The sequence below is a fragment of the Sus scrofa genome, chromosome 2 (assembly GCF_054392235.1).
Source record: "Sus scrofa isolate SSC_HxYL_T2T_F1_AM1 chromosome 2, Sscrofa_HxYL_maternal_Yorkshire_Landrace_v2.0, whole genome shotgun sequence".
Classification (NCBI taxonomy): Eukaryota; Metazoa; Chordata; class Mammalia; order Artiodactyla; family Suidae; genus Sus; species Sus scrofa.
This window is the reverse complement of record NC_139384.1, coordinates 68,470,285-68,494,506: the sequence shown is the minus strand read 5'-3', so window position 1 is coordinate 68,494,506 and position 24,222 is coordinate 68,470,285. Positions and strand designations below refer to the sequence as shown.

The 24,222-nt window shown below is 58.6% G+C and overlaps 1 protein-coding gene across 21 annotated transcripts; it reads left to right on the top strand.

Moving 5' to 3' along the window:
- Positions 1-5,879: 5,879 nt before the first annotated feature.
- On the top strand, positions 5,880-24,153 carry SSBP4 (single stranded DNA binding protein 4). 21 transcript variants are annotated; one of them, XM_085012315.1, is made up of 18 exons: positions 5,880-6,056; positions 16,551-16,623; positions 16,999-17,060; positions 17,174-17,232; positions 20,427-20,516; positions 20,887-20,952; positions 21,177-21,236; positions 21,322-21,391; positions 21,562-21,629; positions 21,712-21,779; positions 22,086-22,131; positions 22,216-22,251; positions 22,347-22,401; positions 22,484-22,554; positions 22,637-22,715; positions 23,083-23,111; positions 23,264-23,371; positions 23,785-24,153. In XM_085012315.1, exons 1-18 carry the CDS (start codon positions 5,930-5,932, stop codon positions 23,812-23,814), a joined length of 1,197 nt encoding a protein of 398 aa, XP_084868441.1. In that variant the 5' UTR covers positions 5,880-5,929; the 3' UTR covers positions 23,815-24,153. The 21 variants fall into 21 exon arrangements, 20 of the variants coding, with proteins under 20 accessions (XP_084868441.1, XP_084868439.1, XP_084868443.1 ...); XM_085012313.1 differs by having other exon boundaries at positions 23,264-23,487; XM_085012318.1 differs by lacking the exon at positions 5,880-6,056 and adding an exon at positions 6,859-7,191 and having other exon boundaries at positions 23,264-23,487.
- Positions 24,154-24,222: the final 69 nt, after the last annotated feature.

The following is a 24,222-nucleotide window of genomic DNA, read 5'->3' as shown; positions in this document are numbered from 1 at the left end:
AACTGAGCCACACTCTGGGGTTTTGTTTGTTTGTTTGCTTGCTTTTTAGGGCCACACTTGTGGCATATGGAAATTCCCAGGCTAGAGGTGGAAACAGAGCTACAGCTGCCAGCCTACGCCACAGCCACAGCAACTCAGGATCCCAGCCATGTCTGTGACCTATATCTCAACTCAACAGCTCACAGCAATGCTGGATCCCCAACCTACTGAGCGAGGCCAGGGATTGAACCCACATCATCATGGATACTAGTCAGATTCCACTAAGCCACAAAAGAAACTCCCAGGCCAAGCTGTGTTTTGAGTAGTTTGCCCAAGGCTCTACAGCAACCAAGGGTCAGTCCCAAATACCTGTGGCTGATCATTACGCTACATGTGCTCAGACAAGATACACTGGTCTGCATATTCCTGGAAGGCATACGACCACACACTACCCCTCCTGGATGCATGGATTTGACATTATGGAAGTGACTGCCTGGGGGTGCGGGCTAAAAAGTTTATTTAGCTTTATTTGCTGAGTTTTACTTCATTTATTTTTTAATTTTGGTAAGATTTTGTTCGTTCGTTCCAAAAATCTTACAGAGAGCCAACTGGATGCAGCAAAGCTCCTTCCCTTAGAGAGCTGATGTGCCAAGGAGGGGAAATGCGATGAACCACAAATTAGCAAATTTAAATGAGTTTAGGAAATAATAGTGCTGAAGAGGAAAAGTTAAACAGAATTGGGGGGATTTGCAGAGCAAGACAGGGTGGTTGGCAGTTTTCAAGAGGGTTAGTCAAAAAGGCCTCTGAGAAAAAAATAGGCAAAAAAGGAAAAAAAGCCATGCAGGCAAGAGCTCAGAATGGGACCACGTTTGAGGGGGAGAATGGGTAATTTTTCCTGTATTTTTCTTCTTTTTTTGCCATGAGATAATTCAGTATATAACTATGTAAATAACATGGAGGCTATTTGGGGATATGGTCAAGGTCAAGAGAGGAGGAACACACTTCAAGCCTGAAAATTGGGGTCTCAATTGGGGCGCTAAAGCGGGTCCTGCAAGGACCCTCAGGAGTGGGACTTGCGAATCTCTGCTGCCCTCGTGTGGCCTTGCTTTGTATTGCAGGTCCTGGTGGTCTGGGCAGAGGCAGAAAATTGGTCCCTCCCACTTTTGACCCCCAGACTCCACCTCGGGGCCACACCAGAAACGCGTGCACAGATCTTGACGGTGTGTGTCGCTCTCAGGCTGAGAGCCCTGAGGGCACTGGATGCCTCAGACCCCCGCACCGAGGGGACATTGGTAATTTTTAACTAATTCTGTCAGCAACAGGTATTTATTAAGCATCTATTGTGTGCCAAGTCTTGTTCTAAGCCCTAGGGACACAGCACTGAACAAAATATTGGAATTCCCTACCCTCCAAGAACTCATGGGTTACTGGGTACATGGGCAGTTAACATGCAAAAACAAGATTTTTGGGAAAATCCAAGAGAGCAATGTGACCCAGATGGTTGGAGGGCCTCTCTGAGGCCTCAAGGACAAGGAGAGGCCAGCTAGGGGGAAGGGGTGGGGAAGGGTGTCAGGCTGGGAGCCAGCAGAAGCTTTGAGGTGGAATGAGCTGGGTTCGTGCGACAGGATCACGGACAAAAGTGCTTAGTTCCTGGTGCTTAGTAAGCATCAACTCCCCAGTGTTGTTATTTGGCAGGGGAACCCCCACAAGGGAAGAAAAAACCCCTCCCCCTGTATCCCCCCTGGGATCTTAGGGCCTTAGGTTGCTATGGAAACCCTTTCCTCCAACACAAGAAGAGAAGTCCAGCTTGAGGGAGAGAGGTGGTGAGGGAAAGGTATTGCCAGAGCACCCCAGCATGGGACCTGTATCTCCACTTTCTACTCTGTGTCCTGGGGCAAGTTGTTTCCCTGCTCAGAGCCTCAGTTGTTTTGTTTCGTTTTGTTTCATTTTGTTTTTTGCTTTGGCCGCACCCTTGGCATGTGTAAGTCCCAGGGCCAGGGATGGAGCCCATGCTGCTCTGTAACCCCAGCCACGGCAGTGACAACACAGGATCCTTAATGCACTGAGCCACCAGGGAACTCCATCAGAGCCCCAGTTTTATTTGCAGACCTTTCTCTGTGGCTGTTATAGGCTTCCCCCTCCCCATTCTTCCTTCCTGGGCTCTTGATGTTTCCACACAATGCTTCCAATTTCCCAGAGGGAGTATCCCAGGCCCAAACTGGGGGCTGGGGGCACTCTAGTGGGTGGGATGCCCCCACCAGTGGGCATATCTCCGTCAGGGTTTCTCTGAGCCTCGTTTCCCAACTCTAACATGGAGAGGAAAAAAATGCTGCCTCTCTCATGAGGTTGCTGGGAGGGTTTTAAGGGATGATCAGTGCTGGGTGCACCAATTCCTACTGATTAGTTTGATTCTGGAGTTCAAAGGCAGGGCGGAGGAGCGGGGATCTTCATTTGTGGGCTGTGGACCCACAGATGGTTTTGGAAGTAGGGCAGTGTACTGGCTCAGGTTGAGCTTTGTGGAGTATGAACAGGATGGGGTGGGGGTTGGGGAGGGAGCTGCGGGATCGACTGAGGCTCCTCCGCCCCGTCCTCCAGGGTCCTTTCTCCCACCTGGAGTTCCTCACGAATCTGAGAGCCGGGGGCTGAGGTTCAGTAGGCTCCCGCTCAAGGCCACACGGCCAGGGTTCAAATGTAGGTCCAGATCCTCCATCTGAGAAGTTCTGCCTTCAGGTGATCGGTCTTGGGGTATAATCCCCATTTCGCAAACCAACACTACAAAGGGTTGCCGGCTCTCCAAGGAGTCCAGCGGGTCTCAAAGACCCTTCGCCTGGTGCCCGTGCCCCTCCCCTCCCAGGGAGCTGGCTCCCCGACCAGGTCTAGGCTGGAACCTCCAACCGCACCCCAGCCTGCCCCGGTGCTCACCAGCTGCTGTGGTTTCTTCCCTCCCGGCCGTTGTTTGGGTTTTAATTTTGTGTTGCAGTTAGAAAATTACCCCTAATTACAGCTTCTGAGAGGAAACGTCTGATGGCTCAGACCCTGCTCCCAGCTGTGGCCGCCACCCACGCACGGCTGGGGAAGGGCTGCTGGGGTCTGCAGGCGGAATCCTGGCTGCTTCCCAAATCCCCCCTCCCCCATTAATGGGCAGCTCCCACCTCCTGTGGAGAGGAAGAACCTTCATCAGGAAAACCCAAACCAGCCTTCCCAAAGACTTCCCAACATACTCATGGACCCCACCCCCACCCCCACCCCCGCTGTTTCTGCGGGGAAGGCAGATCCATGGGGAGGAGGGAGGCTTCTGACAGAGAACCTGAGGCATTATTTTATCAAAATAGTGATAAGTCCAACCAAGGCTAGTGCAGAACCAGTAATCTGGAGGAGGTGGCCAGGGAAGGCGAAGAGGGAGGGAGAGGTGAAAGATGGAGAAGGAGAAGTGGGGGAGGAGGGAAAGGAGGAGGAAGAGAAGGAGGGTGGGGGAGAAGGAACGCTGCGGCCAAAGGCCGAAGGAGGAACCAGAATAGTCCAGGCCTGGAGCCGGAGAAAGAGCGCTCCAGGCAGCAGGAACAGCCAGTGCAAAGGCTGGGAGGTGGGCCTATGAAGAGTGCCTCTGAATAATGGAAGGGCTGGAAGGAGTAAATGAGGGGAGGGTTGGCTCCTCCTCCAGGCGGTCCCCCTGCGCTACAAGCAGACCCGGCTTCGGGTTCCTCCAGGCACCGACTCCGACCGCTTAGGGCTGAGGTTTGCGAGCATGGGTGGTTCTTAGAGGCAGAGACCCAGCTCAGGGCTGCAGTCCCCGCGTGGCCACAGGGGGGCGACCGGGAGCCAGCAAAAAGGTTGCAGGTCTGGGGTCCAACTTTCACCCTTAGCGCTCCTCGCTTACCGTTCCCCGCTCACTTTGGCTCCTAAATCAATTCCTGGGCCAGGACCCCTGCCTACCTGGGCCAACCTCCCTGCCTCCTCCATGCCATCCCGATCCACCCGGCAGCCCCCATGAAGCTTCTTAAAATCTTGATGCAGATCCCGTCCCTCGCGGCTAACACACCTTCCGATGGCTCCCTTTTCCTTTTAGAACAAATCCCGACCGGTCTCCGCCAGGAGTGCTCCGGCCCCTCGGTTCCTCTATCCCCTGCTGCAGCCACACTGCCCTCCTCGCTCTGCCTCAACATTTTAATCTTGTGCCCACCTCAGGGCCTTTGCACTTGCCGCGACAGCAATCTGAGCACTCTCCTTGCAGATCTTTCGGATCCACCCCTCCCCTTATTGAAATTTTTTTCCTTTTCCCCCTCACGTCCCTCCTTTGCAAGGGGGATCGGGGGCGGTGTTTCTATGGGTTCTGTTCTTGCTAGGCGTGAGCCCTGCCTGGGTGGATGTGCCCGCGACTCAGCTTCCCGGTCGCTGCGTGGGGCCCAGAGGTCGCTCTTCTCGGACTTTTCCGCCCTCGCTGAGGCTGTTTTGGAGATCCGCCCCGGTTGCCATGAGAACGGCGCTCTCCGCTCCCGCCAGCCGTGCCTCCCCCTCTGCAACTCGCCGGGCCGCGGGTGCCTCCGCCTCCCAGCCTCCTTTCCTCCCTCCGCCCCAGCGGTTGCCCGGTCCTCTTCACCGGGGTCCCCTCCCTCTGCCCAGCACGTGGCACTCCCTGAAATTAGCCTACTGACTCGCCAGCTTTTGACGTTCGGCCCTCCCTTTGCTTCACAAGCAATAGCAACACGTCCAGACTGGTCCACAGAGCCCGGCACACAGCAGGCACTCAATAAATGTTTGCGCGGAGGATGAAGGCTCACGCCGACTTAAGGAGCGGCGGCTCAGAGATAGCGGGGGGCCCAACCAGGGCACAGAATCCTAGGGAGCCACAGAACATTAGGAGATAAATGGGGAGCGCCTGGATGGGGGCGTCCGTAGTGCCCGGCAGTCACAGCTGTCACCAATACACTGTGTGACCTGGGTGAGTCACACCCTCTGTGTGCCTGGCTGAAGAGCGGTGATGGGCACTGGTGGGCATTACGATGAGGGTGTCCTTGATGTCCACATCCCCTGGCGGCCCCGGGGACATTGGGCAGTCGCCAGCTCGACGCCCGACAGAATCAAGTCTGCCGCGCCCCATTAAAACGCAGAGAGGGCCCCTCCTCCGCGCCGGCCTGGGGCCTAGGAGGCCCGCGGGAGAGGAAGCTGGGGGAGGGGACGACCGGCTGGACAGGAAGTGGGAAGGGCTGGCGTCCCCCCCAACCCCGGCCGGGGCCCCTCAGGATGGAGGCGGGGCTGACGACCGCCTGGCCCTGCCCTTCCCTTCCTCCTCGTCCGTCTGGAACCCCAGCGGTTCAGGACTTCCCGCCCGCCAGAAGCCTTGGGTCGGAGGGAGGCCATTGGGGGCGGTTCTAAGAGGGAAGCATAATGGGGGTCGTAGGGCAGCGGGAAGGGCGTTCCGATCAAGGCTCGCGCGCGCGCGCGCGCGCACACACAAACACACAACATGGGAAATCTGAGCGCACAACCACACAACAGAGGTCCCAGGGAGGCAGCAATCCAACCTAGTGCACAAAATGTGACGTGGCGTCACTTGGCCCCCCAAAACCGCCGCGGACACGCAGCCACCGTCGCAGAGCCAGGGACAGTTGCCCCGCCAGCGACTGGGTACTTGCCAATCCTCCCACACACAGCGATGCACACGTGCACTCACACAGGATCCGCATGTCTACACACACACTGGTTGCACGTAGCAAAAAAAAGAATACCTATGGCAAATATTCCCAGAAGCATCCAGACCTAGAGTCACAGTTGGACCTTGGACCGCCTCTCCTCACCCAGCCCACGCACGCAGCCCACAGGTCCCCTGGCGCACAGGCCTCCACCCCTCCCAAGCACCCCTTGCCCTGCGGGTGTCCTTCCTTGCCTGAGTGTCTGCCTCCACCTTCTCTGAAAATATCCTGGGGGTAGAAGAAGGGTCCCAGGAGAGAGAATGGAATACCCTTTCCCTGCACCCAGGCAAATGGGATTCATGCCATTAACAGCTGGCAACACTGGCAGAGAGGCGGAGCAGGCGGGAGTGACCCAGTCCGTCACCCAGCACCGACTATTGACACGAGGTGTGACAGTAGGGCTGTGCAGAGTGGCTCCCAGCGTGTGGCCTGGGCACCCCAGGAGCTTCTTGTCTGTGTGGTGTCTTTGTGCTGCGAGCATCTCTGTTGTGTGACTGTGCGTTGCGTGTGACTGTGTGACACAGTTATCTGTGGCTCAGTGACAGCCCAGGCCCCTGTGTGGAGCCCTCCAGAGGCTGCAACAGGGTGCCCCAGGGTGACAGCAAGTAGCTGCTTGGGCTCATTCCACAGCTGTTGGAAGATGTGCCATAGCGGTTCCAAATGCGTGTCTATGCAGGTGTGTGCCGAGGTGCGCGTGGTCTGTTTCAGTGTTCTGTAACAGCAACTATTTAAGCTGTGTATACCTGCGTGTCTCTGGGCAGACTGTGTATGGCGGTCCCCACCTGTGCTGCGGGGTGATACATCCAGTGTGACTGCCTGTAGCTTTATAGGTCTATCAGTAGTTATTCCAGTAGTTATGCGGACTTACGTGTGGAGTCTTGTGTCGGAGAATGCTATCGCAATTAAGTGTGGGCTTGTGTTCTTAGGTGTACAATTTGGGTGGCTGGTTCTATTTGGACAATGTGTGTGTAGCCATGATCAGCTGTGTCCCGCTGTGTGCCCCAGAAGTGGTGTCCCCACTCATGCCCTGAGCGTGAGCAGCCCGCGCCCCCTCCCCCCGCGGCGGGCACTGCGCTTGCGCGCCCGGCCCACGGTCCTGGCGGCGGGACCCACCCGCGCTCCTGCCATCGCCCCTTTAAGAGCGGCGCCCGCGAGCGACGGGGAGGCGGCGGGCGGGGGCGCGCGCGGCGGGAGGAGGGGGCGCGCGCTTCCCGGAACAGCCCGCGCTGAGGGAAGAGAGGAAGAAAATAAAACCCGTGGTCAGAGCCAAAGCTGGAGCTGCCGCCGCCGCTGCCGTCTCGGCCGTTTGGAGCTCCCCCGCGCGGACGATGCCCGCGATGCCCGCGCGGGGCTCGGGGTGGTGAGGCCCGGGACGCGGGGTAGCTATGGCGACCGGGAGCGCGGCCCGCGGCGCCGCCTGACAGGTGTGGGGCCCCAGCGCGGCGGCGGCGGCACGGAGCAGGATGTACGCCAAGGGGGGCAAGGGCTCGGCCGTGCCCTCCGACAGCCAGGCACGCGAGAAGTGAGTCAGTGGGCCGGGACCTCGGGAGCCGGGGGCGGGGCTCAGTGGCCGCGCCGCTTCCGTGGGCCCCACCGCCAGCGGGCACTGCGTTGGGCACTGCGTTGGGCACGTGGGTGCGGGGTGCAGGGCGTGCGGGGCCAGAGCACGCTCGAAGGGCCGCGAGATTTGAGCGGGTGCGCGAGACCCGAGGGGGCTCAAGGAGGCGCGAGATACGTGGGAGCGCTCAAAACCCAAAGGGTCATGAGGGATTTAAGGGGTCGCGAGATTTGAGGGGACGCGCGAGACTCGAGAGGTTGAAAGAGTAGTAGGGGCGCAGGAGACCCGAGGGGTGCGAGATTTGCGGGGGCGCGCGAGACTCGAGGGTGCGAGATTTGAGGGGGCGCGCGAGATCCTAGAGTGACTAGAGGGTCGCGAGACCTCCCCGACGGTCGAGACTTGGGTGTGCAAGGTTGCATATGTGAGTGCATGGAGTCACAGTTTGTGTAGCTTCCTCCATCCTCCCAGGAAGTTTCCCAGGTAGGGGACACTGCTTACTCTGGTACTTCTGCTCCTTGGGAAAAGCTTGAGAGATGATAGAAGGGCCTGCAAGGCCACCTGTCCAAGCGGGCTTGGGGCGGCTGGATGGGGCCCTGAGGAAGCTGCAAGGCTCACAGTCCTGGGGCCTGCCACTTGTTCTGGGGCTGGGCTGGGCTGTGGGTAGCAGATGCTTTCAGGCTGTTAGAAGGATAGGTAGCTAATTTCCAGACTCTGTGATGAGAGCTTCTTGGGGTGGGGAGGCAGCAGGGCTGCTGTGCTTCCCTTGCCTTCTGACACTGTCTCTTAACCTGTTTTGTGGCTTTGGATGAGGGAGCACCCCCTGCTAGGCTCACTTTCCCTTCCTTATAAATGCAGTGCCATCTCTTAGGTTTGGGGAGCATTTGAAAGGTGCTGGAGCTGCGACTGCCTCACAGTAAGGGCACCCAATGGTTTTGCAGTATTGTTAAAGTGCCAGAGAGAAGGGAAGGCTTGCCATGGCTGATGGCCAATGGTTGATTCACAAGATCCTAGAAGGACTTGAATGTCTGGGTGGTGAGGAAGCCCCTTGGACATGGGCTCTTTCCTGTTCTGCCTTTTCTGCCTGGGCTGACATTGAGGTCACTGCCCCACCCCACTCCTACATACACACATAAGGATGAGTGTCCATTCTCTACCCAGCCTTGGGGTCATTTTGGAGAAGAGCCTTCTGGCCAAAAGATGCTAGGTAGATGAGTACTTTTCTAGGCTTGTCTTGTCGATCTGCACAGTTATGAGGTGGGCTCCATTTCCAGGCACCTTCGAGCAGGAAGGCTTTTTGAAACTGGCACCTGGCTCTTTTGAGGTTGGAAGCAGGGGATGTCTGGATACCCAACTCCTGGGAATCCTGGCACATCTGCAGCCATCCTTTTACCCTGGCTGCTGGGATCTAGGGGCTACCACTCCCTCAGTGGGAATTGTTCACTTGTTCAGACATGTGCTGGGCTGGGTCCTGGGGCATAGTGGTTGGAAAGGCACACCTTGGCCCTGAAGAAGCCCACATCCTAGCTAGGAGGCAAGCGAGTTACTTAGCAAGCTGATGTGAAGATCTTGGGATGTGCTATGAAGAAAGCAAAGTGGGAGGTAGTGAAGTGTGAGGGAGGTGCCAGGTGTGCAGAGACCTGGAGGAAGAGCTGATGGCTGAGGGCACAGCAAGTGCAGAGTCCCTAGGGTGAGGCCAGGCAAAAGAGCTAGGGCTGGTGTCCAGGGGTGGGGTGTGCCGTATGAGCCAGAGAGGCATGTGTTTGAAAGTGCATTCCAGCTCTTTTGTGGACTAGGGCTTATTTGGGGTTGGTGGGGGTAGAGGACCAGGAGACCTGGGAAAGGCAGGCACAGTTAACTGGGAGAGAGCTAATGGTGGCAGCTTAGGTGGTGGTCATGGAGACAGAGTGGAGGAAATGGGTTTGAGCTGGGGTGGTAGGGTTTGGAGTTGCATTTCAGTCCCACTGAACAGTTCAGGAAAGATTTTGGGGGTTTTTTTGTTTTTTGGTTTTTGGGTTTTTTTTGGCCATGGCATGCAGTGGCTTGATGTGGGATCTTAGTTCCCAGACCAGAGATTGAACCTGGGCTGCGGTGGTGAAAGCACTGAGTCCGAACCATTAGACCAGCAAAGAACTCCCAGATTTTGATTCTTTTTTTTTTTTTTTTTTGGTCATGCCTGCAGCCTGTGAAAGTACCTGGGCCAGGGATCGAACCTGAGCCACAGCAGTGACAATGCCAGATCCTTAACAGCTAGGCCATTAGGAAACTCCCAGATCTTGATTCTCTGAACATGGTCTTGGCTCTTGGCCCCTCTCCCCCATCATTTTTGGCCAGAGCCATCCTGCACTCATCCATTTCTTGTATAAGCATTGACTTGGAGATGAGGTTCTGCTGCTAAAGAAAGTTTGGAAAGCACCAGATGGTGGCATCCACTTCACCGACAGGGATGACAGGGTCCTGGAGAGGAAGGGACCTGCTGAAGCCAAGGGTTCTGGGTCACAGGTGAGCTCTCAGAAGCATAGGGGCTGATACACCAAAGAGGTGGGCTGGTTGCTCTGAGCCTCAGTTGCCTTATCTGAAATGTGGGCCTTGCAGGATTCTCACAAGGACTGGGTGAGAGGCTTCAGTTAGAGCACCCCTCACAGGCAGCCACCACCCGAGCCACTTCCTGTCCCTGGGCCTTGGTTTCCTCCTCTGTGAAATGGGGTAAATGGGGTGGAGTGGGTTCCACTGCCCAGGGCCTTGACTCTCTGGGACTATTTTTTCTTCCCCGATCTCATCTTCCTGCTTCCTCCTGCCCTTCCTCTCCTTCATTCTTGGGCCCCTGTCCTGAGCCACCTCTGGCTCCCCATCTAAACACTATAGACTTGGGCCAGCTTGTCCCCCAAATGGACTTAGTGCCTTCTAGGTGCATGGACTTTGGGTCCCTGCCCTTGGAGGCTCACAGCAAACAGTGGTAACTGCAGAGTCCAAGGAGTACAATGAAGGGATGGCAGGGTGGGAGAGGGAGGCTGGGGGTCTGAGTGGGCTGCCTGTAGGAAAACATAACCTCTCCTTCTGTAAATAATGAACACTCCACAGTTCCTGCTATGGCGCATCAGGTTAAGAATCTGACTGTAGCAGCTCGGGTTGCTGAGAGGTGGGAGTTTGATCCCTGGCCCAGCACAGTGGGTAAAGGATCTGGCATTGCCTTGGCTGTGGCTCAGATTCAGTATGGCCCACTTAAAAAAAAAGGAATTCCCGGAGTTCCCGTCGTGGCACAGTGGTTAACGAATCCGACTAGGAACCATGAGGTTGCGGGTTCGATCCCTGGCCTTGCTCAGTGGGTTAAGGATCCAGTGTTGCCGTGAGCTGTGGTGTAGGTCGCAGACTCAGCTCGGATCTGGCGTTGCTGTGGCTGTGGCTCAGGTTCAGTCAGTGGCCCATTTTAAAAAAAGGAATTCCCATTGGGATTCCGTAGGTTAAGGACCCAACGTTGTCTCTGTAAGGGTGCAGGTTCCGCCACTGGCCTCACTCAGTGGGTTAAGGATCTAGCATCGCTAAAAAGCATTGGTGGGTTGCAGTTGCAGCTCAGATCTCGTGTTGCCATGGCTGTAGGTAGGCTGTAGCTGCAGCTCCAATTTGACCCCTGGCCCAGGAACTTCATGTGTTGCAGGTGTAGCCGTAAAAAGACAAACAAAATATTGAATACGTCATCCTAAGGGAAGCCCCAAGAGCACTTACCCCCAGAACTAACTAGTACCTGCATTTGGTCATCGGTTTTAGGTCTTTTTTTCTTCTTTTTTTTTTTTTTTTTTTTTTTTTGTCTTTTCTAGGGCATATAAAGGTTTCCAGGCTAGGGATCGAATCCAAGCCGTAGCTACTGGCCTGTGTCACAGCCACAGCAATGCAGGATCCCAGACACATCTGCAGCCTACACCACAGCTCACGGCAACGCCGGATCATTAACCCACTAAGCAAGGTCAGGGATCGAACCTACAACCTCATGGTTCCTAGTCGGATTTGTTAACCACTGAGCCACAACGGGAACTCCGGTTTTAGGTCTTCTTAAATCGGGGGACAAAAATGACAAAAATGAAAGCCCCCATGTCCCCTTTGCATGTCTTCCTTCTTTAGCCTCAGAGGCTACACTGTCCTAAGTTAGGGCAGGGGAGAGATCTAAACGTTTGCTTCACATATGTGTATATCCTTGAACACTCTAAGTGCGCCTAGTGGGTTTAGGATAGTTCTATAAATGACAGTCACAGTACCACTGGACGGCTTGTGTATTTTATCGTAGGATTAGTTTTGATATGGGTGCATGGCTTCAGGTACTGTGTTCATTATTCCAGCAGACAAGGGAATCACTGTGCGTCTCTCCTATCCCTGGCTGGGCTTCCAGGTCTGGCTGTGGGTGGCTTTGTTTTTTTTTGGGGGGGGTCATGTGATTAAGGGGTTCTTTTTTTTTTTTTTTTTTTTTTTTTTGTCTTTTTGCCATTTCTTGGGCCACTCCCAAGAACCTCCCATGGAGGTTCCCAGGCTAGGGGTTGAATCGGAGCTGTAGCCGCCAGCCTACACCAGAGCCACAGCAGCACAGGATCTGAGCCGCGTCTCCAACACCACAGCCTCATGGCAATGCCGGATTGTTAACCCACTGAGCAAGGGCAGGAATCGAACCCGCAACCTCATGGTTCCTAGTCGGATTCGTTAACCACTGCGCCACCACGGGAACTCCAAGGGGTTCTTGAGAAAAAGGCCCCCACACTGAGTCCTGGAGGCTGAGCAGAGCCAGTGGACACAGGGGAGCTTCTTGGGAACAGCTTGAGAAGAGGCAGGGTCTGGGGAGGGGAACAGGAGGAGGAGGGATGCTGGGCAGGAATTTCTGAGTAGGGGTGGTTGCTTTGGCTGCTGGGTGGGGGAAGGGCTATAAGGAGCAAACGTAAAGGCTGCCAGGAGGCTGGTAAGGAGGGTGACTACCACCCTGTTTCCTAAGAGCTGAAGGCCTGACCATGAGGGTGGCAGAGGGGAGGGTAGAAATGTGTGGGCCGGAGAGTCCCTTGGGGGCATTAGTGGGGCCTGGCGATGGGTTAGAGGTGGGGGGTGAGACCCAAGGCCTTAAGTAGAGGGTGTCTCCCAGTCCCCACCAGCATTTGCTTTAAGGAGGAGGGGGAGCTGGGCTTGCAGCAGCCTGATGTGGGAGCTCAGTTCCCAGACCAGGGATTAAACCAGGGCTGCAGCAGCAAAAGCACTGAATCCCAACCACTATACCACCAAGGAACTCTTTGGTAATTTTTTTTTTTTTTTTTTTTTTTGCCACATCTGAGGCATGTGGAAGTTTCCAGACTAGGGCCAGGGATCCAACTCGTTCCACAGCAGCACCCCAAGTCGCTACAGTGACAACACTGGATCCTTATCCCACTGCATCACAAGGGAACTCTGCTAATTGTTGATCATGAAGGGTAGTGCTGCATTTTGGTCCAGGAAGCTCTAAGACCCCATTCTGTCACCACTTCCCTGAGCAGCTGCAGCCCTGTGTGCCCTTCTCATGAGCATTCCAGGACCAGGCACACCATATGCTCCAGGTCACCAGTCCTTCTGGAGGGAAGGCCTTCGGGGTGCTCCACAGCCCCTCCCATCTCCCGCCCTCTTGCAGCAGGAGCCCCTCAGGTGGGTGGGCTGTTCATTATCCAGCTCATTTGCTGACCAGGGCTAGTGTGGGGCCAGGATTTGGATCCAGAGCCTGGGCCTTCCCCATAACCCAGGTCAGAGCCTGGACAGTGACCCCTAAGCCAGAAGCCCTCCCTAAGGGGAACAACCTGACCAATTGTCCAGACTTCCAGACTTTTCACTGAAAACAAAAAAACTGCTCACAATTCTTTGAGGCTTGACCCTGATAAAACAAAGTATTAGAGTTCTCATTGTGGCTCAGCAGGTTAAGAACCCAACATAGTGTTGGTGAATATGTGGGTTTGATCCCTGGCCTCACTCAGTGGGTTAAGGATCTGGCATTGCTGCAAACTGTGGTCTAGGTTGCAGATGTGGCTTGGATCTGGCGTTGCTATGGCTGTGGCTTAAGCCAGCAGTTGTAGCTCTGATTCAACCCCTAGCCTGGAAACTTCCAGATGTCATGGGTGCGGCCCTAAAAAGCAAAAAAAAAAAAAAAAAAAAAAAAAAAAAGTAAGTTGCTGACCTTCTTCAGGGTCTACTGATGTCCCTGGAGGGGCCCAGGGTTGGTTGGCTCATTCATTAGGGGTGGCTGGGGGCTCAGCTCTCTGTAAGGTCAGGAGTGAGATGAAGTCCCTGCTCTGCCAAAGCCACATCTAGTGGGAGCTGCAGGCAGTAAACAGAGCCTAGTGTCAGGTGGAGATAAGATGATGGCGGATGGGGTTAGAGCGATAGGGAACCCTCTGACAGGTGACATTGGAGCCACGAGGGTCTCTAGTGGAAGTGCCCCACACAAGGAAACAACCTGTGCAAAGGCCCTGGGGTGGAGAGGTAAAGAGTGGCCATGGGGGGAGGTACTGGAGGGTCTGAGTGAGTAGTGCTGGCTGGGGAAGCAGCACCTGTGGGGGCTCTGTGGAGATCAGATAAGTGACGGTGGTGGCCTAGACCAGCTGTGTGCTGAGAAAGGCAGGGAGAAGCCTCAGAATTACGAGAGAGTGCTTTTTTCTTAAGTTTTCCCCTCTAAATTCAGTAAATGCAGTGGTCCCAGGGGAGAGTTGAGTGGCTCTTTACCCTTGCAGAGCACCTGTGTGAGTCAAGACCACCCAGGTTGGGGAACCGGAGGGGTGGGAGAGGAAGACACTAGGGTAGGGCTAGGCCTTTAAGATGTCAGGTGGGTGGTAGACCCTGAGTTCCAGGGGAGGTGGAGCTGGAGCACGCTGTGCTATGGGTGGAGCAGGAAGGGAGGCCACCCAGGGTAGGGGTGGAGGGGCAGGGCCCAGGGCAGAGCTGGGGCAGGGCTAGAGGAGGGAGGAGAGAGGGCAGGGGTGGGCTCCTGGACCTCCATCCTGGGTCAGATGCCACTGCTGGACAGTGGAGGGTGAGAGGAGATGGACAAGGAATTGATAGGCTGGCAGCTCAGGGCCCTTGCTAGGGGTGGGGGGACCCATGTATTCCTCTTCAGGAGGCTCCCTGAGCCCTGAGGAGAGCTCTCTGTCCTCAGGAGTGGTGGCCAGACTGCAGCCCCCCAAGTGCTTGCTCTGTCCTCCTGGGGCAGTGTACCTGGATCCCCCAACTCTGTCTTGCTCCCTGTCCAGGTATCTCACTCCCCTAGCCTTTTCTGCTCCCTCCATTGTCCCTCAAGGTGGCCTGGGGGCCAGCTGGACCTGTCAGCCTCTCTTTGCCTGAAGGGTGAGGTGCAGAGCAGGCCAGGGTTGCTCAGGTCTCCTCCAGCTCACCAATGGACTCAGGCCTGGTGGATACAGGCCGCTGGTGAAGGATCAGGAAACCTCTTGGAAAGGGAGGAGGGTCCCAGGAGTGAGCTGGGCAGGCGAGGCTGGAGGGCCAGAAAGGCTGCTGGGCTGGAGCAGGGCAGTTGCTGCTAGGGGTGCAGTGTTGGAACCTGAGGCACCTGGGCCAGAGCTGCCGCCAAGAGGGCTGTGATGATGAGGTGGGAACCTTGGCCAGTCTTGTGGGAAACATGCTCAGAGCTACATGAGCCCCACATTTCTGTCCCTCTGGTGCCTGTCACACATGGTATGATGTGATGTGAGCTATGGACATGCCTTGCCCTGTGATAGCTACCCCCCTCGACCCCACAGTGTGTCCTCTCGTCCTTCTGTGGCACTGCCTTCCAACCCAGTGGATAACTTAACCTGCTCCTTTGTATTGCTGCTTCTCTGTCTCTCCCCATGAGCAGCTGGCCTCCCAGGGGACAGGGATCTGTTGTATTCACTACTCAAGGAGGTTGGGGGTGACTGTTGACAGAATGAATGACTGAAAGGAGGCTGGGGGCTGAAAGGAGGAAGAGGACCCAGGACAAGGGCAGAAGCTGTGGGTGGGGGCTGGGACAGAAGGGCTGCACTGCCTCCGGAAGGTCCGACTGTGAGCTGGGGGTGGGGGGTGGTCCAAGAAGGGGGCTGGGATGTGAGGATTGAGCAGCCTGGCTGGGAAGGACGAGAGAGGGCCAGAGCATGAGTCAAAGCAAGGTTGTTTTAGGATGGGCCCATCAGTCAGGGGAGAGTGGCCAGCTGAGCAGGGAGGCATCTGGAAGGGCCTCTAACTTCTACTGGGGCAGCCTCAGGCTGGCCCTTGGGGACCTCCCAGTCTCGGATACAGACTCCCCTCAGCCCACCTGAAACTTGACTGGGCAGTAGGAGGACCCTGGGGTTGCTCAGAGAGGCCGGAGCACCAGTAGGTAGAATAGGTGGCTGGGGAATGGGTGACCCGGGTGGATGTGGTGTTATCCGTCTGCTGACTGATGTGCAGGGTGGTAGAGGCCAAGGATGGAAAGGCCTGGAAGGCGGTGTGGATGGTCCAGCTTTCTGTGCGGCCCATAGATGGTATTGCTGGTTGGAGGATGACCCGTGCTCTTGGGATGGGCAGTGGCCAAGTTGGTGTGTCCAGGGATACTGGGCATTGTGGCATTTGGACAAGGCGGTGCCCTAGCAGCTGAGTGGTACTGTTGGCCCTCCGTCCCATCTCCCCAGAGTCCCCCTGGGGGCTGGTATGGATATGTCAGAGCCACCACTGGTGGAAGGGAACTGGACCTGATCCTGAGGAAGAGGATAGGATCAGGGATACTTGGGGGAGGGGGACTTCAGGTCAGAGGGCCCCTTTCCTTTCTTGGCAGGTAAGGCTGGGGGAGAGTAAGGCTCTGGGCCCTGGCCACGTGGCCAGAGTGCCTTCTGGGAGACCCCACCAGAGCACAATGGAGAGTGATGCCCAGGAGCCCTTTCTCCAAGCACAGGACTTCCTTGGGGCCAAGGCTGCTCTGAGGTCTCGGCATTGGCAGGATGGAGCCAGGACTTGGTCCATCAGGGAGTGTTGAACTGAGCAGAGTTTGGCGTGGAGGTAGGGGGCTGGGGACTGCTAGGAGTGCGCCTAAAGGAGGGACTGCAGGCTAGGTGTTGATGGATGTGTAGGAGCTGGTGAGGAGGCCAACTCTTCTGAGGGGTGGGGGAGACAGAGGGGATGGGGGGACCAGTGGGCTTGTGGGGGAGTGAGTGAGGCTGGCAGTATATATGATGAGGGGCTTACTGGAAAACCCTGCCCATCTTCTCCACCTTCCCAGTGGAGGGCAGATTCCTCACCTGAGAACCCCTCCCAGGAACCTCCTGGGAGGGGTTTTGGGGCCGTCCAGGCCTCCTGAGAGCCTGAGCCAGCCCCCGATCGCCTACCTGCAGGTTGGCGCTGTACGTGTATGAGTACCTGCTGCACGTTGGTGCCCAGAAGTCAGCCCAGACCTTCCTGTCTGAGGTAAGCCTGCCTGGCCAGGCAGCGCCCCATCCCTGCCAGGCCCTTCCTCGCCGCCAACACACCAGGGTCCTCCCTATCCCATTTTTATCGAATCTCCCATGGTGGGGTCAGGTTGTGCCCTGGAAATGAGCCCTAGGGCAGGTCAGGACCCACAGGCTGACGTCCTGGCGTCTGTCCATCCGTCCAAGGATCTGCCTCCTGCTTCTCTGTTGCTCTGCTCACCAAGTTGCCCCTCTCCTGGCTCCCTTGCCCTGATCCGCTAGTTTCCTGCCCTAGTGTTCCCTGGGCGCCACGCTGGGCTGCCTCTCAGGAGGGGTGGGGGTCAGACAAGGCTGGGCAATGAAGGCTCTCATCTTCCTTCCCTCTTCCCTGCAGATCCGATGGGAGAAGAACATTACGCTGGGGGAGCCCCCAGGCTTCCTGCATTCCTGGTGGTGGTGCGTGCGAGGCTGGTGTGGGTGGGCCATGTAGGGGGGCTGGTGGGGGCGCATGGGGAAACCATCGTCCCCCCCTGCCGCCCACAGCGTGTTCTGGGACTTATACTGTGCAGCGCCCGACCGCAGAGAGGCATGCGAGCACTCGAGTGAAGCCAAGGCCTTCCAGGACTATGTGAGTCCCCGCCCCAGGGACTGGGACCAGGCTTCATGGGCGGGGGCCTGTGGTCTTGGGGGGCTGCATGGCCCAAAGCTGGCTTGGATGGGCAGGTGGGCTGGGCTATGGGGTTTGACCGAGATCTTGGCTACTTCTGTGGGGTTCCTATGCCCCCAACTTGGTCCAGGGTCACCCACAGAGTAGGTGAGGCTCCTTCCACTGTACCCAGCTTGTGAAGGTCCCGATAAGCCCCACACTCTCCTGAGGCCAGCCTGCCTTTTGCTGCCCCTCATGTGAACCCCATGTAGAACCAGGTAGATAGAACCACAGCTCCTGCCTCCCTGGCTACCCAGCTTTGTGTAGGTGGGACAGGACTGGACGGCCACCACTGCTTGTCTCCTCCCACCCCAGCCTTTCTGAGCCTTCTGAGTTAGGGGCCCAGGCAGGGGTAGTGGGGGATGGCTCACTGCCAGTGCACCCTGGAGCAGTATAGGCCGGGCACCTGGCAAACCTCCCAACCTTGCTTAGCAACTGGGCCGCTGACTTCATCTCTTTGGCCTCAGTTTCCAGGCAGGTTGAGTGGGAGTCAGAGGCCTATCTGGAGAGGGTGGATAACATGAGGGGGCAGGCGGCACCTTGTTGTCATGGGGGAGCAGGTGGCAGTTGCCGCCCTTCAAGAGAGGTCCCCCCAACCCCACCTTCCTGCCTTGTGTACCCACTCTGCTTGTGCACCCACTCACCTGCAGCTGGTCCCTTCACACCCTCAGCCATCTGCCTTGTGTGCTTCTTGGGGCCTCTCAGGGCTTGGCCATCCCTACCTCTCCCTCTGCAGTGGGCCAGGGTCCCATACCATGCACGCCTCCCAGCAGAGAGGCCCCCTGTTCAGGAGGACCAGGGTGCAGCTCAAGAAGACTGGAAATTCACCATGGCCCTGAAGACGCCCCATGCACACTATGTGCGCGTTTATGGGAGCTCATGTCACTGCTGTTTGCTCTCATTGGTCCTACTGTTCATGTGGCCGTCCAGCCAGAACAGGGGCCACAGACGTGTCTGAGGCTGTATGTGTGCCTGGCTCTGCATGGGCCCGTCTGTCTCTCTGCAGCCTCGTCCCAGCTTCTCATGATGCCTCTTGTGTGGAGGCCGGTGGCTGTAACCTCTCCCTCTCCACCCCTACCTTCAGCCCCGGCTTATGCCTCAGCCCCTCTGGGTGAGCAGTGAGCGCACTTCCTGGGGCACGAGCTGGTTACCATGGCAGCAGGGGCAGCAGGGAAGGGGGTGGCGCCCAGCCTCTGGGGTGTTATGCCCCGCCTGTATACTAACTGGGGATGGGTTGAGTGGGATGATGGGCGTCCTGTCGCCTCCCATTCCTAGTCTCGGCTCCCTCCTCCTGCCCTCTGAGAGGGGCTCAGTCAGCACCTCTGGGCTGGGGGCCCAACCTCAGTGTCTCCAGGAAACGCAGCACACCCAGCCCGTTGTCATGGCAACACAGGCCTGGCTGGCGCCTCTGGTGGGTGATTGACATGGGGGGTCCAACTCAGGCCACTCTCAGGAAGGGGGGGCTCCCTGCCCTAGGTTTACCCTTCAAGGCCTAGACTGGGGAGCCCCACGCTACCAGGTCCTACACAAGATTGGAGCCACTGCTCGGCACCCCACCTCTGCCTTCCCCAGTCCCCAGCCTGCCGTGGCTCAAAAGGGGGTCTGCCCTCCTTTTCTCCCTCTGGGGTTGGGGGAGGTCCCAGGGTTCAGAGCTGTTCTCCTCCAGCCACTGAGGCAGGTGCCAGTGAGGGTAGCTGCTCTAAGCTATCAGGCTGTGTTTGTGAGAGAGGGTGAGGTGGAGGCAGGGGTGATTGGGCAGTTTGGAGAGGGACTGAGAGCTTTGTTGTCCCTCCACTTCCAGGGTCATTTGGACTTTCAGATGATTTGTGCTGGCCCTAGGAGTGCTCCCACTGGTACCCTCCCAGCTTGGGGCCTGGGCAGAGATCCTTTAGAGGCTGACCTTTGAGAAGGAGCAGGAAAGGGGGGCAGGCCTCCATCTGCAAAGGGAAGGGTGTGTCTCCAAGGGCCCCACTCTGACTCAGACAAGGGCCCCTTTCTCCACTCGAATAGGGCAGGATGTGCTGTGTGACCGTGGGCAAAGTGCTTAAGCCCTCTGAGCCCACGTAGCTGCAGCTCCACAGTTCCTGGAGTTTGTGCCAGTTCCATGGACAGCAGTGACCCAGACAGACCATCCCCTTCCTCTTGGGGCCTTGGAGCAGAGTGGCGGGGGGCAGATGATGCACAGATAGGAGTCAAGGCGCCTCAAGAGAAGACTCTTCTCAGTGCCTACAGTGTCTTCCTCCTTCCTTGTCCTTTGATGTGTCCCCTCTGTCCCACCTCCCCTATTCCCCCTGCTCTGTGGGCCCCAAAGGCAGACATGCCTGGGACTTGGAACCAACCAGAGGAAGTGGCCTGTCAGCCTGTCCACCTGCCAACTTTGGGCCTGCCACCAGCATCTCCGCCTTTGGCAGACACGGGAACTCTCCTCAGGCACCCAGTCTTCTCCCCTCCTCCATTTGAAGAGATTTGGGGCCTAGAGACCCCACTGCTCTTCCTTCCCCTCCCTCCTGGGGGAAGAGGGGGAGTGGTCTGCCCAGTAGCTCCAAGGAAGAGCCTTCTGGGAAGGAGGTTCATATTGAAGCTGCCTCTTGATTTTTTTGTCTGTATATTTGAGGTGGCTTGGGGGCCCAGCTAAAGCTGCCTTGCCAACCAGGAGGACTCAAGGCTGATTGGGATGATTGAGAGTGGGGGACCATGCTTCCACCCATCTGAAGTTAGGTTCAGACCAAAAAAATAAGCCTGTGCCAGAAGGATGAGGCACACATTGGGGTCCTGGGTATGCTCAGACCCCCCCCAGAATCCTCAGGCCAGCAACTCACTGGGGACTAGTGTTCCTGGCCTCCTCTCTGGGCAGTGTACTCAACAGAGCTGGGCCCTAACCAACTCCAGGATCTTGGGTGCAGCAAGGAAGCAGAGCCCTTGCTGAGGGCCACCCAACACATCAAGTTGCTAAACCAGGGTGGCTCAGGGGCAGCTGTTCTTCCCTCACCTAAAGTGCCCTGTCCTCCATTCTCCCCTGTGTGAGTAGGTTAGACGGCTGGGGTCCTTGTTCCTCAGGCAGCTCCTTGGGGAGAGGAGGATCTGACTTGGTGCTTGCCATCTCCCCACCCTTGCAGAGCACTACAGCAGCCCCCAGCCCGGTGATGGGGGGCATGGCCGCCAGTGATGCAATGGCATCGGGCCCCATGGCACCCGGCTTCTTCCAGGTACAGCCAGGGCTGGGGCCCCCTGTCTCCCAACCCTGGGTGGGCTTGTGTCAGGCATGCGCATGCTGGCCTTACAGCCAGTTAGGGAGGGGCCTTATGGCCTGGGACCCCTTCAGGAGAGCCAGGGGTCTCTTTCTGCACCTGGAGCCACAGAGCATGGTTCTGTGAGCCACAGGTTCTGCCCATGACCCTACCCTTAGGGTTCCATCCTCACACCCGCCACATCCCGCAGACGGAAGGGGTTAGTTGACCCACTCTCCCGCCTTCACTGCGGATCCTCCCCTCCCAGCCAACCTTAGCAGAGCCAAGGGAAACCGAGGAGTTTCAAATGACCTCGCACTTCCCAACCCACCTGGTTCTGTCCTCCTAGGGACCCCCAGGCTCCCAGCCTCCCCCCCACAACCCCAACGCCCCCATGATGGGGCCTCATGTGCAGGTAAGGCTCTGTGATGCCCCACGCCCTCAAACAAGCACACCCTCCTGCCAACTCCCCTGCCCGTGTCCCACTGTGCTCCCATGCACCCCCACCCGGGCCTGGCCCGCTGAGGTTTGCAAGCTGGTCCTGGAGGAGGGGGCTATCCAGGCTGGGGGCTGGAACTGAGCAGCTTTGGGGGCTGAGCAGGTGGGGGGAGGTGCTGATCCCTGGCCCACCTCTTCCAGCCCTTCATGTCACCGCGGTTCCCAGGGGGCCCCCGGCCCACCCTGCGGATGCCGAGTCAGGTGAGACAGGGATGAGGGGAGGGGGGTCAGGAGTTGGGCCAGGGTGGGGGCACCCACACTCAGTGCTGCTGCGCCCCCTCTGCAGCCTCCCGTGGGCCTCCCCGGCTCCCAGCCCCTCCTCCCTGGCGCCATGGACCCCTCCCCGCGTGCTCAGGGTGAGTAGGGAAGTTCCAGCTGCCCTCTCCCTGCTGCCGGTCAGGACCCCAGCTCCTGCTCCCTCACTGTGCAGGAACACCCGCTACTGCTACAGCCGGTGTGCTACTGCTACAGCCGGTGTCCACACAGGGGATGGTCCTGGCCTGAGCTCTCTTCCTTCTGCCCCCAGGGCATTCGAGCATGGGCCCGATGCAGAGGGTGACACCTCCTCGAGGCATGACCAGCGTGGGGCCCCAGGTAAGGGCTGGGCCCAGGTGGCAGGGGAGCTTCCGGGGCTGCCCTCTCTTGGCCTGCACTCACGGCCCCTTTGCCTTCGCAGAGCTACGGAGGTGGCATGCGGCCCCCACCTAACTCTCTTGCTGGCCCGGGTTTGCCCACCATGAACATGTAAGGCCCTCAGGGACCCCTAGGAGTGTGCCCATGCGGGCCACCACCCAGCTTCATGGGCTGGGAATGCTGAAGCCACACTACAGCCCCCATACTGTTTACCTCCTGCTGGGTGGGGAAACTAAGGTTCAAAGGCCAGTGAGTAATGGGTTAGGATTTGAAGGCTGGCCTGGAATCCCTGCGTTCTTCTAAGCCAACATCTGCTGTTCTGGGGGGCATGTGGGCAGGATCAGGGGGGTGTCAGGGAGTGTGTGGTGTGTGCCACCTGGCTCCACTACACCCAGGGTCCACCGCTCTTTCTTCCAGGGGACCTGGAGTGCGCGGCCCATGGGCCAGCCCCAGCAGCAACTCGGTGAGTGTTGGGGTGGGGGATGGGGGGTGGGAGTGTGTGAGGTGGTAGAGTGGGTGGACTGCTCACAGCTGCCCCTCTCCCCAGATCCCCTACTCCTCCTCCTCTCCTGGCAGCTACACGGTGAGTGGGGCCAGAGCTGGGCAACCTGATCTGGGGGCAGGGGCTATGGGCTGGCAGATGGAGGGCCTTTCTCACCTCTCTCTCCCCGTGTGCAGGGACCCCCAGGAGGAGGTGGGCCCCCTGGAACACCCATCATGCCAAGTCCTGGAGGTACTGTTGCCCGGGTGGGGCCTAGGGAGGGGTGTGCTTGGGAAAGGCCTTCTGACACACCATTCCCTCTTGTGCTGCCCAGACTCCACCAACTCCAGTGAGAACATGTACACCATCATGAACCCCATCGGGCCGGCCGCTGGCAGGGCTAATGTAAGTGGGGGCTGCTGGGAGGCGGTGACCCCTGGAGTGGGGAGCTGGTAGCCCAAGACCCATGCTGCTCCTCTGCGTACAGTTCCCGCTTGGCCCTGGTCCGGAGGGCCCCATGGCCGCCATGAGTGCGATGGAGCCCCACCACGTCAACGGATCCCTGGGTGAGTGGGCGTCGAGGGATCACACGCCCCCGCCCCGCTGCTTCGCGAGCCTCGTGCGCCCCCTGGCGGCCTCCTTCGGCCTCCTCCGCCGTGTGTGCTCTGCGTGTGTGCACACACTGGGCAGCCCAGTGACTTGGGCTGCGCTGGGGGAAGGGTCGAGTAACTAAACCATGGGAACACCCGACCGCGGGTACTGATCTCTCCCATCCCATGTGGACCCTCGGCCCAGGACCCCCAGGGGGGCCCTAGTGGGTTGGGCGGAGGGAGGGGGCGCGGCCGCGGGCAAAGTTCGGGCAGCGGCTCGGTCGAGCCGGCTGGGCGGCGCCGGCGCATCTGAGCCGCGTGTCCGCCGTCTGTTGGTCCGCAGGCTCGGGCGATCTGGACGGGTTGCCGAAGGTGAGGGGGCGGCGCTCCAGCGGGGGGCCGGGGGCAGGGGGCAGGCCGCGAGGTGGGCCTGCGCGGAGAGGCCTGGTCCGGGCTGGGTCGCGCGGCGGTCGGGCCCCGGCCCGCGGGACGGGGTGTCCCCCGCTGACCGCGGCCGCCCCCAGAGCTCCCCCGGCGCTGTGGCCGGCCTGAGCAACACCCCGGGCACCCCGCGGGACGACGGTGAGATGGCGGCCGCCGGGACCTTCCTGCACCCGTTCCCGAGCGAAAGCGTAAGCGACTGCGTCGACTCCCCCCCCGCGGCGGCGTCGGGCCGGAGGGGCCTGGCGGGCAGACCCCGGCGGGGCGGCCGGGGGGCCAGAGCAAGACCGTGACCGCGGCGGGCCAGGTGGGGGGGCGGCCGCGGCATCCTTCCCTTCCCTTCCCTCCCCTCCCCCCCTCCCCTTCCCCACTCCCCAGGCCTGCCCTATCTCACCGCCCCGCCCCGCCCCCTCCCACCCCCTCCCACCCCCTCCCACCCCCACCCTGGGAGCCCAAGGCGACCCGCCCTTGCATCGCCCTCTGACCTCTTCCTCCCCACGTTTACACCGCCCTGTTCCCCATTCCCCCCCGGGGGGTGGGGGCGGGTCCCAGCCTAGGCCGGAACTGAGCCGGCCCCGCGCGCCATCCCCTCGTCTTTCCGCAGTACTCCCCCGGGATGACCATGAGCGTGTGATGGGGCCGCAGCCCCTTGCCCACTGCCGGCCTCGGCTTCTGCCCGGCGCCCCTCCCTGGGGCCAAGGTCCAGGGGCTCGGGTGGTCTGCAGGGTGAGGGTCTGAGGTCACACCTTGGGCAGCTGGACTCCCGGTCAAGGCTTGGATGGCTGGGAGGCCCCGCGCGAAGGACTCATTTCATTTTATAGAAAAACACAAGGACCTCAGAGACGTTCTTTCCTGTACGGGCCCTTCCCGCAATTTCTATTTTGTCCGGGAGGGCTCCTTGGAGAACCTCCTTTCCCCTGGACAGCAGGAGTGGGCCCCACCAATAAACATAACTTGATTTTGGTTTTTGGTATCTGGTCTCAGATTTCTTAACTTTGGCTTACGGCTGCACCCTGCACATTGGGGTCCTAACCCAGGCATG

Coding starts and splice junctions, on each gene's coding strand:
- SSBP4 (XM_085012313.1), top strand. CDS start 5,930: ATGGAATACCCTTTCCCTGCACCCAGGCAAATGGGATTCATGCCATTA. Junction 16,624..16,998: donor CCCAGACCTTCCTGTCTGAG/GTAAGCCTGCCT, acceptor TCTTCCCTGCAG/ATCCGATGGGAGAAGAACAT. Junction 20,953..21,176: donor TGATGGGGCCTCATGTGCAG/GTAAGGCTCTGT, acceptor CACCTCTTCCAG/CCCTTCATGTCACCGCGGTT.